Source organism: Podarcis tiliguerta, assembly GCF_965153285.1.
Source record: "Podarcis tiliguerta genome assembly, chromosome: Z".
NCBI classification, from domain to species: domain Eukaryota; kingdom Metazoa; phylum Chordata; class Lepidosauria; order Squamata; family Lacertidae; genus Podarcis; species Podarcis tiliguerta.
The window spans coordinates 10,354,706-10,369,630 of NC_139553.1; the positions used below are offsets into that span (position 1 = coordinate 10,354,706).

Below are 14,925 nucleotides of genomic sequence, written 5' to 3' on the forward strand. Positions count from 1 at the left end.
GGATACCCTGACAAATGGGCATGTTTTTCAAGTTGTTTGGCCTTACAAAGCAGATGATTGTTAATTGTTTATAAAACATAGTTGGTTCAGGGAGGCCTGAGTGTCTCACTTCCTGCACCAAAACTCAACAGCACATGCTCTTATTGGAAAGTATGGAAGTGATCAACCTTTTAAAGAAGAGTAACAGTACCGATTCAGCATCCACAAAGGGGCAGCGTGAGGACAGGGGGCAGAGAGACAGCTCAGAGACCAGGGGCGGCAGCTGTGGCTGCCCAGAAGACTCCCAAGGAGAGGAAAGAGGAGGCTGAGGGAATACTCCACAAGGGAGGGTGTTCAAAAAGGGGTGAGCAGCTGCCATAACTGGGGGTGACATAACTGGGCTCCTTAGTCCCACAGGCATGCTGCAGAAAGAATGTAGTTGGTCAAGGGAGCTGTGGACTCAAAAACCTTTGGTCTAAATGAAGGATGGAGACCAGTGCTGGACTACAAATCCCATCATCCCTGATTATTGGCCATGCTGGACTGTGTCTTCTTATCCAAACATATCCATAGCTCATTAGTGAAGCATCTGCCTTCCATGCAGAAAGTCCCTGCTTTAATCCCTGGCAGCGAGAAAATCCCACTCTGAAACCTTGGAAAGTCTCTGCTAGTCAGTCAGTTAGCGTAGACCAGAGGTTTTGAATCTTTTTAGAACAGCCAGCTTGCAACAAACAGTTTTGCAAGCCTTTGGAAGGCAGAGAGGCAAGAGGGAATCAGAGGAGGGAGGGAAAGAAAGAGGGACAGAGGCCAGTGTTGCCTGTGGCAACCCTGACCATCACTCAAGGCACCCCAGGGTGCCACGGCACACTGGTGGAAAACCACTGGTGTACAGTACAGTGGTACCTCGGGTTACATATGCTTCAGGTTACAGACGCTTCAGGTTACAGACTCCGCTAACCCAGAAATAGTACCTCGGGTTAAGAACTTTGCTTCAGGATGAGAACAGAAATCATTCTCCGGCGGCATGGCAGCAGTGGGAGGCCCCATTAGCTAAAGCGGTGCTTCAGGTTAAGAACAGTTTCTGGTTAAGAACGGACCTCCGGAACGATTTAAGTACATAACCCGAGGTACCACTGTCCTGAGCTAGATTGATCAATGATTTGACTCAGGAGTTTACTTGCTGCATTAACCTCAGGGCTGCGGAGCCGGTGGTCCTAGATGTTGGGACTCCTATCAAAGCCCCAGGCAGCAGGGTTAATGGTTAGCGATGATGAGTGATCTGATAGGAATTAGGAGCCCAATAACATCTGGAGTGCCATGGGCTCCCCACAACCCAGCATCTGTATTGTATCAATTAATTTACAGGCACAACCGTGGAGGAGCAGGACAAATGTGTCCAATCTGTGCTGTTTGTATATTGCAATTTGTTTGATTCCATGCGCGAGCGCACTTGCAGCTATCAGCAAGTTAACATTTTCGCGAGATGCACCTAAATATTTGGGAGGTCGGGCGCGAAGGAGCTGCCTCTTTTAAGCGCGTAAAAGAAAGCGAGAAACTCATCCCCCTGCGGACTACAAATCCCAGGGTGCGCTGCGTCTTTCAGAAGGCGTTGATTGGCTTCCGAGTCTGGCGGAGGCGGGATTTTGGGTGGAGTTCCACCCCCAATCTTCAGAGGTGCTTCTTGAATGGTTGACTGTCTTGGCTCGTGGGTTGAGTAGGCAGGAGCCGGCCTTGCGAGGTGCCCCGGTATGCCGCGAGGACGGCTTTCTGATTGGTCAGTGTACTACGTGAGGGTGTAGCGCAGGCGAGCAGCCGAGGCAGCGATTTGCCGGCGCGGGAAATGTGGGCGGGCGCCGGGATGCTTCAGCGAGGGGTTGTTGGCCGGCGAGCCTAGTCGACCAGCCGAGCCGAGCCGGAGTGCCGGTCGGTCCCAGAGCGGGAGGGATGATACGCGGGAGGCGCCGCAGGCATGGAGCCTAGCAGCGCCGAGGCAGCCTACCTGCAGCTTTTCGCGCAACGGTAATCAACCGTCGAACTCTCGGGGGCGTGGCTTGCGATTCGAACAACAAACCTCGCCCAGTAGGCGTGGCCTATTTGAAAGGGCGGGGCTTGGTACGCCTGAGTGGGCGGGGACAAAGACAAGGCTGGCATGACAGGCAGAAGTAAAAAGGGTGCAGCTATCTCCTTCTCCCAACAGTAGGACAGGCTGAATCTGCTAAAGTTCTTACCAGTCTTATACCTTGCAGGGTTGTTGTGAAGATGGGGCAGGTGAGGAGATCTAGCATGCTGCCTTTTGCTCACCAAGACCATTTAAGATACATTGTTTAGATTTTAATGGATTTTGTAGTCTGGTCTTTTATTGCGCGCACAAACAAACAAACAAGCACCTTCAAACCTTTTTAAACAGTTTCATCTCTTGCTATTTTCTGATTATAAACTGCCTCAGAATAATTTGATCTAGGAGCATAGGAAGTTACTCTATAGCAAGTCAGATCACTGGTCTTTCTAGTTCCCTTATTATCAATATTCAACTGGGAGTGGCTCTCTAGGGTTTCTTTTAAAAAGAACCCAATAATAATATTTCTCAGTTTCATTTTACAATTTAAAAAGTAGATTAATAATCCAAATACAGATTTAATTTTTACTTTCCCCCACCCTTTCCATGTTTCACTTCCTTATTATTTTTTCCACTACAGTGGTACCTCTGGATGCGAACGGGATCCGTTCCGGAGCCCCGTTTGCATCATGAGCAGAACGCAACCCGCGTCTGCGCGGGTCGCAATTTGCCGTGTCTGCACATGCGTGTGACGTCATTCTGAGCATCTGCACATGTGATGAAACCCGGAAGTAACCCGTTCAGTTACTTCTGGGTCGCTGCGGGATGCAGCCTGAAAAAAATTAACCCAAAGCGTCTCTAACACGAGGTATGACTGTACATAGTCTAATTAATCACTATCTTTTTATTTTCTCAGTTTTCTCTCTCAGTGATTGCTACTGCTGAATTTACTGAATACTACTGAATTTACAATAATTTTCCAAATAATCTACAAAGCATTCCCAGTTTTCTTTAAATAGGCTCTCTAGAGTTTCAGGCAGGGATTTTTGGTTTGAACCAGGCAATGTCTGTTTGCACAGTACTTGCTCTGTCACAGAGTTTTGACCCTAGTGGTTTGCAAAATTTAAAAAATACAATAAAAATAAATAGAGTCTCTTTCCCTATTAATCATAAATAACAATAACAGTTCTTTAGAGATCTATGAGCCTTGCCAGGGGCAGTGGAAAAATGATGGTACCAATATCCAGTGCTTTTTTTCTATAAAAAAAAGTTTAGGGGTTACTCTCATTTTCCTACTCATCTTGAAATACTGCCCCTCAATGAGGACAAACTTACGGTAGATTCACAAAACTTTTAGGGGTATGTGTCCCCCCAGAAAAAAAGGACTGCCAATATCACTTTCTATGTCAACCCTATCAGCTACTGTGCTGGAGATCTTCTCTTTTTCTCAGGCAGGTCTATTGCAGCTTTCAAAAGCTGCATGGCAGACTGAAATTCAAGAGGTACAGCTTTCCCCCAGCAGTGGCTATGCAGTGAAATGATGGGCAGGGCTGCACTTCACGGAGCTTAGGTTTCTAAAGTGGAGGTGACTAAGCTGTGGGCCTCCAGATGTAATTGCTGAACTGCAACATTCACCACCCTGACTCTTGGCCATACTAGACAGGAGTTGCTGTCAGTGTTTGGAAGGCCACAGGTTAGTCTTCCAAGGCCCCAAAGCATTGGTAGAGGGATAGGTGGCACAATGCCTGTAGCCCTACCACCTTGAGTTCTCACAGGTGAGCAAAAGGAGGGGATTGTAGACCCACCACCCAAGCAGACGTGATGGGTATTTGGAGGAGCTGGGGGTCATCTCTTCTATTTCACTCCTATGGGGAAGGGATGGCTCTTGTTCTCCTCACAATGTACACAAATTTAGTGAGCAAATCTATTTCCTGGCATGGAGGTAGAGTCACATGTGGGGTGGGGGAGCTTCAGGCTCCTCTTAGAAGTACAGGAGCTGAGCCAGTGCGAAGAAATGAAAACCTCAGTGGTGGGAAGGTTTCCTTCCCCCATCTTCCTGTGGGCATGGTGGCTAAGCTAATTGCCAGTGGATTTGATGGGTAATTATTTCCATCTTGGGGCCTGAGGTTCCTTTAAGAAGTGTGTATAGGACTTCTGTACTTCCAGGGCACATTAAATGGGGATGATTCAGCAGCAGTTAAATCTCACGCGAGTTTGTGAGGCTTGTGGAATCAACTTTCAGCAACAGAACCCACCTTGTAGTTTGTGGTTGCCCTTTAATGTGGAGAGCATTAAGGGGGAGCCACTGAAGTGCTCTCCCATCTGCCGTCTAGCAACTGCCTTTCCATCAGGTTATCTGAACTGCTTCCATCCCAGCTTTAAGAACCGGTTCTTTTTCTCTCCTCCCTCCTCATCCCTTTTTTCTTTTGTATCGTGTCTTTTAGACTATAAGCCTGAGGTCAGGGACTAATGATATTTAGTAAGCTTCTCCGGAAGCCTTTTCAACTGAAGAGCAAGATTAAAATGCTCTAATTAAATAAAGCACTCTTCAGATATATGCATGTTTTGTTTAAAGCAGGTTTGCTCTGCTCTTCAGCTGAAAAGCCTCCCAGGGTGGCTTCCAGAAGCCCTCAACTGCTTGCCTTCTTACAGCCAGAAAATATTGGAATGAGTTGGCTCTGCCTGTCATTTGCTCCTGCTCCACTTACCATTGGTCTTCCTCCCTTCTGCCCTGCCGTTCTCACTGAGCACCACCTGCAACAGAGAGTGACATCCACCTTTTCTCCACTTGCCCATTTTATCCTTGCTGCAGCTCTAAGGCTTAAGTTAGGTTGAGGGATTTTGACGGCCTAAGACTACCCTGGCAATTTCTGTGGCTGCGTGAGGAATTTGAACTCAGCTCTCTCCTGTCATAGCGTGATGCTCTAACCACTACACCACCCTGCCTCTTGGTTACATTCTATTCTGTTGTCTGTGCCCTGCCATGGTTTTGGCTCACCCACTGCTGTTTAGGCATAATTTTAGTTGTTGTTTTTTTTCAAAGGCAGCTGGTTTTCATTTCAAAACCCATCTTCCCAAAGTTTCAGGGTGTTGACTCCCCAATTTATGGGTTTTTCAGAATCTGCTGTTTGTTTTTAGGTCTGAGCAATGCTTTTAAGCCTCACTGGGGCAAGAGGCTTGCTTTATCATATTGTAGGTATGGAGTCCTGCCTGGCTGCCCAAATCTAATTCAGGTGCTTTTGTAACAACTGTGATTATAAGATGTATTTTGGGCTTATATTGACTTGAGAAAGCCTCTGAGTCGGAGAGAGGGAGGGTCTTGTTTTTCTTTTGGTGCAAATCAGCAAGTGTTTCTTGAAATCCACTAGTAAATCCTCAAGGGGAGAATCCATAAAGGCCTCAGAATCTCTCCTCCCCTTCTCAAAAAAGTTATTTAAAAACGTCTGGCATTTGGATTTGTGCAGCTATCTTGAAATCACAATAAACAATCTTGATCCAATTTTGTTCCTTTGAACTGCCTTATTGAAATAAATGTCCCAGTTGTTTTTATTTCCAGAGACACTGAAATTAATTGGACCAAGCAAGTTAGATTGAAACCGGGTTTGAATTTGAAACGCCTTCTGTCTTGTCTTCTGTGTACTTGTGTACACCATTGTTGTGCTGGGCAAATCAACAAGTGTACATGGCTGGTACCTGTGTCGTGTGAAATGTGCTTAACTTCTTGTAGAGTTGGAGACAGAAGCTTGACAGTCTAGGTCAAGGACTCTTCTTTAAAAGAGAGCACAATGGCAGATGTCTTGGAGAAGAGGACCATGGCTCATTGGGCAGAGCACCAGCTTGGCATATGTAATGTAACAGGGCCAAGAAAGACTTCACTTTGTCTCTAAGACTTTGGAGAGCTGCTGTTGGCTGACATCACACAGGTAGATGTACAGATGATCTGACTCAGTGTAGCTTTATATGTCAGCTGAAAGTAAAAGGGAGGTGTTCCTGTTTGTTCCTTCTGCTTGTCAACAAGAGACAAGTGAAGGAAAAAGCAAGGAAGAGAGAGATGTGGGTGAGTGTAGTGGCACTGGTTAACAGACCAACTGTGGGCCAGATTGAGCCTGTGCTCCTCTAGTTGGCACTATATAAGAAGAGCCCTGCTGGACCAGGCTAGAGGCTTATCCAAACCAACGCTCTGTTCTCACAATGACTAGTCTCTTGCCCATGAGAAGTCCACAAGCAGGACCTTGAGTGCAGCTGTTGTGTTCCCCAGCAACTGCTATTTCAAGGCATACTGCCTCCGACAGTGGAGAAAAACATGGCCTTAGGTAGCTGCCTGCTCCATGAATTTACCTGATTTTCTTTCAAAGTCATCCAGGTTGGTGGCCATCACTGCTTCTTGTTGAGAGTGCATACCATATTTTATCTGTTTGTTGTGTGAAGGAGGACTTTCTTTAGCCTGTCTTGAATCTTCCAAAGCTCAGCTTCGTTGGATGTCCCTGAGTTCCAGTATTGTGAGGGTCGGACAAAGGAGTCAGACTAAATAAACCCACTCCTGCAGCTAGCAATATAGGATCCAGCCAGAGCTAGGTCCTTCTCGGAAGACTTAGTAAAATACATTTACCAGGTGCAGTTGTATTTCTTCCTTTTTAATTGCATATTTTGTCGCTGAAGCTGGTAAACACATCTCATAGTTTGCTTGCTCTTCTGACGCTAGGCAAGAAAAGAATACCCCACCCTACCCATTCTCTGTGCAGCCAGCTTGACTGTTGTGTTTTTGTTCAAAAAAGCATTGGATGAAGAAAGGATCTTTCTTTGTACTTCTTCCAAAATCTCCCATTTGCACCAACCCATCTCTTTTTAACTCAGTGCCTCTTTGGGGAACTCCCCCCCCCAAAAAAAGAGAGCCAAAGTGTGCATTTGATCCAGCTGGCTTTTCACTGATTCCTGCAAAACAGAATAATCTCAAACAGGATTTTTATGAGGGTCCTGAATATGAGTAGATCATGGGACAGAGCAGGGGGACAGGGAGAGAATGTGCATCCGGATCTACTAATTAGATCATGATGGATAGTATGAATTTTCAATTTTGTCATCAGGATGAGAGATCAATGCCTTGAGAAAGAGAACTGCTGAAACCAACTGGGTATGTAATCATAATCACTCCTTCAAATAGCAAACCCAGTGCTCCAGTGCCGGCAGGACTAGAGCCAAAACTGAGAAATGAGAGGGCTCAGCTTGCTTGAGTAAATCCCAACAAATGCAGAAGTACAAAAATCTAAAGGAGTTGCATCCAGCCAAGTTCTACTCAGAGCAGAACCATTAAACTTAAAGAATTGCCATATATGGTGGTCATGTGCCAAGGCGGCAGGATTCTGGGATACTGTTTTAGTGAAACGAGCAAAATAACAGGCAAAGATATTGTTAAAACCCCACAAACCGGCACTGCTAAACCATTTTAAGGAAGAAAATGAGTACAAAGCAGAGAAAAAATGCAATATAATAGCAAAAGGGCTATATGTGTTGTAATGCTATGACCGTTCTCATTATCCATATTACACAACTGGGTATTTTAAGAATCTTTATTATCGTCTTTATGGTATATATTTTGAAAATAAATAAATAATAAACAAAACGAGGGGCAATTAAAGAACCAAAATTAGCCATCTCCATCAGTTTCAATAAGTCTACTCTAAGTAGGACTAACGTGGGCTACAACCACAACCTCCTCTCTCAAAGCCCAAACACAAAAAAAACCCAACAGCACAGCAAACACTGAGCATACTTGGTGACCTCTAGTAACTTTGCAATGTTCGTTAGGGAGTGTCAAGTCGTTTTATTACGGTCAATGATCAGTATCAGGATAAAATCAGCAATTCCAAAGTTTAAAACCTCAGAACTAAAATAAAAACAAAATTACATAAACAGTACATTAAAAAGCAGTTCTAGTTGATTATTTATCTGTCAGAAGGGAACCCTTTTTATCTAGGGGTGATCATTTAGTGCTCAGTTACCAGAAAACTAACATTATGGCATCAAAAAAAACCTAGGGAACACTGCTGGACTATAGATGGACATAAAGTAGAACAGGTCTCCTGCAGATAAGGAATGAGGATACATGACAACAATTTTGTTGCCCGTCTTACTTGCACATTTTTAAATCTTAAGCACCAGTCTGAGGTTCTGCTGCTCCTTGTTTGCGTTTTCCAGGTTCAATTTAGGCTGCATTCTAAGAGGAAGCACTAGGCGGCTGGAGGAGGAGTGTCTTTGCAGACTCAGTTTACCTATGTGAGACCTAGAACATACTCAAAGCAAGTGCTGTTTTCCTAGAAAAAGAGGTGCCAGAACTCCCTTATTCTTTTAGAGTGGCAATGGCGCCCGCTTGAGAGGGGCCAGAACAGTTCTGGCTGAAAAAAAGCCCTGTCCAATGCTGAAGGAGAATGATAAGTAGAGAGAGCAAGCAAGCTGTCACTGTGGGTGGTTGTCTGCTGTTAATGGCTGAAGCTCCTGCTGGGCCCCCAGAGAAATCCTAGGTTACTGGAGAATGCAGTTTTTGAAAACCACTTCTCCTTGGTGCTGTCTCATCTGTCATTTACAGCATACATCTCAGCTTCTGGGCGAAACCTCCACTTACCACTGGCAGTGGATTTGTCAGGGTGGGGTGGGAGAAGCTAATCTCAAAAGACTATTTACCGTATTTTTCGCCCTATAAGACGCACTTTTTCCCCTCCAAAAATGAAGGGGAAATGTGTGTGCGTCCTATGGGGCGAATGCAGGTTTTCGCGGAAGCCTGGAGAGTGAGAGGCGTCGGTGCGCACCGACACCTCTTGCTCTCCAGGCTCCAGGAAGCTATCCGCAAGCCTTGCGCACCTGGGGGGAGTTCCCCTGGGCGCGCAAGGCTTGCGGGCGGCAGCCTGCAGCGCGGAGCACGGGGCGCCCTTCGGAGGACGCCCCGTGCTCCGCGCAAGCGTCAGCAAGCCTTGCGCACCGGGGGAGAACTCCCCCCCCCCGCGCGCAAGGCTTGCGGGCGGTAGCCTGCAGCGCGGAACACGGGGCGCCCTTCGGAGGACGCCCCGTGCTCCGCGCAAGCGTCAGCAAGCCTTGCGCGCCGGGGGAGAACTCCCCCCCGCGCGCAAGGCTTGCCGGCGGCAGCCTGCAGCGCGGAACACGGGGCGCCCTTCGGAGGACGCCCCGTGCTCCGCGCAAGCGTCAGCAAGCCTTGCGCGCCGGGGGAGAACTCCCCCCGGCGCGCAAGGCTTGCCGGCGGCAGCCTGCAGCGCGGAACACGGGGCGCCCTTCGGAGGACGCCCCGTGCTCCGCGCAAGCGTCAGCAAGCCTTGCGCGCGGGGGGAGAACTCCCCCCGGCGCGCAAGGCTTGCGGGCGGCAGCCTGCAGCGCGGAACACGGGGCGCCCTTCGGAGGACGCCCCGTGCTCCGCGCAAGCGTCAGCAAGCCTTGCTCGCCGGGGGAGAACTCCCCCCCGCGCGCAAGGCTTGCGGGCGGCAGCCTGCAGCGCGGAACACGGGGCGCCCTTCGGAGGACGCCCCGTGCTCCGCGCAAGTGTCAGCAAGCCTTGCGCGCCGGGGGAGAACTCCCCCCGGCGCGCAAGGCTTGCGGGCGGCAGCCTGCCGCCCGGCGCATGGGGCGCCCTGAAGCAGAGCGCCCTCGCGCCGGGCAGACATCGGCCAGCCCCACAAGCTCGGGGGACAGCGGGGAGGCGCAGCGCCGCCATCCCGCTCCTCCCTGACCTGGTTTTGGGGGGGAAATAAAGGGAAAAATTTTTTTCCTTTATTTCCCCCCCAAAAAAGTAGGTGCGTCCTATGGGACGGAGCGTCCTATGGGACGAAAAATACGGTATATGAATCGCCCTGAGACCTTGAATATAGGCTGGTATACAAATTATTATTATTATTATTATTATTATTATTATTATTATTATTATTATTAATGCCCTTCAGCTGAGGATCACAGGGCAGTTTACAGTGTAAAAACACATAAGTACATATCAAAATAGCAATGCCACCCCACACAAATAGATGCAAAATGTTAACAAAATGAATGTCACTGAATAGCTGCCCAAAGATGTTCTTGGTTCGGGATCTCTCCCTTTAACTCTTTGAAACGGCCACTACACCTGCAATTTTCAGTATCCTCTGTGTGATGACGACACAACTTTCTTTTGGATTTGGGCAGCTGCAGAAAAGCGCCCCCCTCCCCCCCCTCCCCCGATATCGCCGACTGTTTTGCTTAAAATTCCATCCACAACCTTGTCAATAATAGAAGTCCACCCAACCAGAATTATTTCAATGCTAGTTTCTGTGGCAACCAGCATATCCAGCAACAGAATTAGATTACAGGAAGAATGAGTTTTTTAAAAAATAATGGAGGGGCTTTTTCTTAACTTTTACAGGATTTACTTTAAAAAAAATAAATCCTGATTCTCCTTTCTTTTTTCAGTTTCATACAACTGTTTGCATATCCAGGAACTTTGGATAGTTTTTCAAACACATTTTTAATGGTGCACAGTTATTGTTACATCCTGTTCCTATTCTTCCACATGGGTTCCCAAGTGATGTAGTTATTGGCTTCTGATAGTTACTAGATGAAACTGGTGTTCCTTGCATAAGCTCTGCTCCTCTGTAAAGTCTTTTTAGGTTGTGGGACGAAAGAGCTTCATGCAGTGTTTTGCTCCAGTGCAGTGTGTCTTTAAAAAGGAGAATTTGAGTGACTACGGGGAAGACCTTCGAAAAGGAACCGCAGGTGTCTGGGCACTCCCCAAGCCCGACGTAAAAGACCCACCTCCAGACACAGACGACAAGGGAGACAAACCCATTGGCTGACAAACTGATCCAGGATGTCTCTGCAGCTTTTCAGTTGGAATATTCACGGTGCAAATTCCCCTGAAAAAAGGAAAGGAATCTTTCATATATTGAAGAAGGAACAATTAGACGTTATATGTCTACAGGAAACCCATGTAACTAGGCTCCACAGAAGAGTACTAATTAACAAGAGACTAGGCCAAGAATTTATTTCATCAGATAAAGTAAAGAAAAGAGGAATAGTGATATATGCAAAGGAGAGCCTAGCACCAAAATTTGTTTTTAAAGATGAACAAGGAAGAATTTTGGCGATTGAAATACAATCTCAAGGAGAAAAATTCCTGATAGTAGGAATCTACGCACCAAATGATGGGAAATCAGAATTCTACAAGAAGCTGCATGAGATAATGCTGGATTATATTGATTACAACAACATCATTTTGATGGGAGATATGAATGGAGTTGTCTCCACACATATGGATAAGTCACAAAACCAAAACTTGACTAAAGATGGCAGACTACCAAAGACTTTTTTTGAACTTACAGACAATATGGATTTGATTGACATCTGGAGAATAAAGAACCCTCTAGGTAAAGAGGGAACATTCTTTTCTGAGGCCCACCTATCTTGGACACGAATCGACCAAATCTGGGTATCTAGAGGACTGGCACCTAAGACCAAAAAAATAGAGATCTGTCCCAAAACTTGCTCCGACCATAACGCTCTGAAAATGGACTTGAGACTCACACCAACTGGATCCTTTAGATGGAGAATGAATGACTCTTTGTTTAGAGATCAGGAGATTGTAAAGAAGGCCCAAAAAATGATGAAGGATTATTTTGAAATTAATTTGAATACTTCGGTGGAGAAAAAAACAATCTGGGACGCAAGTAAAGCTGTTATGAGAGGGTTTCTGATACAGCAGAATACTATTAGGAAAAAACTCTGGAATGGTAAAAAGGACAAGATTTTGGAGAAGATAAAAGAAGGAGAGAAAAGGTTGAGATTGAACCCAAAATCCAAAGAAGTCTTAAGAGCAATAAAATTCCATCAAGCACAATATGCGAAATTGATAAATCAAGAAGTAGAATGGAAGGTTAAACAGATGAAACAAAGATCATTCGAATCGGCAAACAAATGTGGGAAACTATTGTCATGGCAGCTGAAAAAGAGACAGAAATTGAACTTTGTTACCAACCTAGAGGTTGATGGTGAATGTATTCAGAAACCTGAAGAAATCAGAAAGTGTTTCCAGAGATATTTCAAAAAACTGTTTACACAAGGTCATCAAGAAGAGAACGAGATAAATGAATTCTTAAAAAGCTATGGCCTGCAAAAATTGACTCAAGATAAACAAATAACCCTGAACTATAAAATAACAGAACAAGAAATCGAAAGCGCCATTCAGAATATGCAAGTAGGTAAATCTCCGGGCCCAGATGGTCTTACCTCCAAATACTATAAGACATTGAAGGAATACTTGATCCATCCATTGTTGGAGGTATGCAACCAAATTATGGAAGGGAAGGGAGCACCAGAATCGTGGAAAGAGGCATTCATCATGTTGATACCAAAATCAGAATCTGAAAAGACTCAACTTAAGAATTATCGCCCTATCTCACTCCTAAATGTGGATTATAAAATTTTTGCTGATATTTTGGCAAATAGATTGAAAAAAGTTTTAAACGAAGTAATTCACAAGGATCAAGCAGGCTTTCTCCCTGGCAGGCATTTGTCAGACAACACTAGAAACATCGTGGATGTTTTGGAACTATTACAGACAAATTTAAATACAAAAGCAGCTTTAATATTTATCGACGCGGAGAAGGCCTTTGACAACATATCTTGGAAATTTATGAAGAAAAATTTAGAAGGGATGGGAGTGGGAAGGGTGTTTCAAAATGGTATTGAAGCAATTTATTCAGACCAAAAAGCTAAATTGATAGTAAACAATGTGGTGACAGAAGAGTTTAAGATTGAAAAAGGAACACGACAGGGGTGCCCCCTATCACCCTTGCTATTTATTTCGGTCCTGGAGGTCCTGCTGAACTTGATTAGAAAGGACCAGCAGGTAGAAGGAATACAGGTCGGAGAAAAACAATATAAATTGAAGGCCTTTGCGGATGATTTGGTATTGACATTACAGGAGCCAGTGCCTAGTACAAAAAGAGCTTTGGAATTAATTTCTGAGTTTGGTCGGGTGGCGGGATTCAAGTTAAATAAACAAAAAACTAAGGTATTGGTAAAAAACTTGACACCTTCAGAAATAGATGGGTTTCAGAAGGAAACTGAATTGAACGTGACAAAAAAAGTGAGATACCTGGGGGTTAATCTGACTGGGAAAAATTTGAACTTGTTCAAAGACAACTATGAAAAGTGTTGGTCTGAAATTAAAAAAGATTTAGATACTTGGTCAAGATTGAAACTTTCCTTGTTGGGAAGAATTGCAGCAGTTAAGATGAATGTATTGCCAAGAATGCTGTTTCTGTTTCAGGCCCTCCAAATCGTGGACAGAGTGGAGTGTTTTGGAAAGTGGCAGAGGGACATTACCAAGTTTGTCTGGCAGGGCAAAAAGCCCCGAATAAAATTTAAAATATTAACGGATGCAAAGGAAAGAGGGGGATTTGCCCTGCCAGACTTAAGGCTGTACTATGAAGCTGCATCCTTCTGCTGGATGAAAGATTGGTTTTTGTTAGAAAACACGGATGTCCTTGATTTGGAAGGGTTTAATAACGCTTTTGGGTGGCATGCATATTTGTGGTACGACAAGGTAAAGGTTCATAAACTATTTAAAAACCACATTGTAAGGAAATCGTTGTTTAATGTCTGGACTAAATATAAGGACTTATTCGAAAATAAGACTCCGAGGTGGCTATCACCGATGGAGGCTAAGGCCATAAAAATACTTAATATGGGGGGTGGCTGGGCAAAATATTGTGAATTAATAGAAAGAGTGGGTGATATTTGGAGGTTGCAGAGTTTTGAAAAATTGAAAGGAAGTGTGCGAGACTGGTTCCATTATGCCCAAATTTTAGAGATCTTTAAAAAAGATAAAAAAATTGGCTTCCAGGTGGAAAAATCAAAACTAGAGTCAGAACTACTTGAACCTAAGACGAAAGTGCTTTCAAGAATGTACAACTTGTTGCTTAAATGGAACACCCAAGACGAATTAGTTAAATCAGCCATGATAAAATGGGCACAAGATATTGGATACAACATTATGTTTGAAGACTGGGAAAGGTTATGGACCACCGGCATGAAATTTACGGCATGTAGTGCCTTAAAAGAAAATATTATGAAAATGGTGTACAGGTGGTACATGACCCCAGTCAAACTTGCAAAGATATACCATCTGTCTGATAATAAATGTTGGAAATGCAAAGAGGCTGAAGGAACGTTCTTTCACCTCTGGTGGACATGCCCGAGGGTGAAAGCCTTTTGGGAAATGATTTATAATGAGTTGAAAAAGGTATTCAGATATACCTTTCAGAAGAAACCAGAGGCCTTCCTCCTGGGCATTGTGGGCCAGAGAGTGCTAAAGAAAGATAGAACTTTTTTTCTATATGCAACCACAGCAGCAAGAATCCTTTTAGCCAAATATTGGAAGGCACAGGAGTTACCCACACTGGAAGAGTGGCATACACAACTGATGGACTATATGGAACTAGCAGAGATGACTGGCAGAATTCGAGACCTGGGAGAAGACGCGATAGAAGAGGATTGGAGAAAGTTTAAGGACTATCTACAAAAACATTATAAGTTATTTGAATGTTGAGAATTTGCTAAGTTTTGAGAAAAATATGCCTCAATATTGAAATTTGGATATGACTGGGACCGGGTTATGATTGAGAAAAGTCTAAATTTTTAAAGTGAATAATTAGATGAAACTATAAGAACATATGAAACAAGGTAACAATTTGCTATTTAATTTTTATTGCAAAAAATACAGGGATGGAGGATATGGGGAAGTCCAGAGGATAATGAAAAAAGATCTGGAAAATGAAATTTTCTCTTATTTCTTTTTTGTTTTCTTTTCTTCTTTTTTATTGTAAAACAGTCTTTGTTGGATTATTGACGATGTATCT

The 14,925-nt window shown here is 44.6% G+C and overlaps 1 protein-coding gene across 7 annotated transcripts in view; it reads left to right on the forward strand.

Moving 5' to 3' along the window:
- The window catches only part of GARNL3 (GTPase activating Rap/RanGAP domain like 3), a 120,620-nt gene that overhangs the window by 24,421 nt on the left and 81,274 nt on the right, over nucleotides 1-14,925 (forward strand). Inside the window, exons 1-2 of one of the 7 annotated variants that reach the window (XM_083424422.1) lie at nucleotides 1,228-1,998; nucleotides 3,491-3,620. The exons of 2 other annotated variants lie outside the window; for them this stretch is intronic. Coding sequence is in view for 2 of the 5 variants with exons in the window: in XM_083424418.1 (XP_083280544.1) it covers nucleotides 1,949-1,998 (50 nt within the window). In the remaining 3 variants the exon portion in view is untranslated. Of the gene's footprint in view, nucleotides 1-1,224; nucleotides 1,999-3,490; nucleotides 3,621-7,124; nucleotides 7,167-14,925 lie in introns of those variants that run through there. 4 more of the 7 variants (XM_083424418.1, XM_083424419.1, XM_083424425.1 and 1 more) reach the window with 4 other exon arrangements.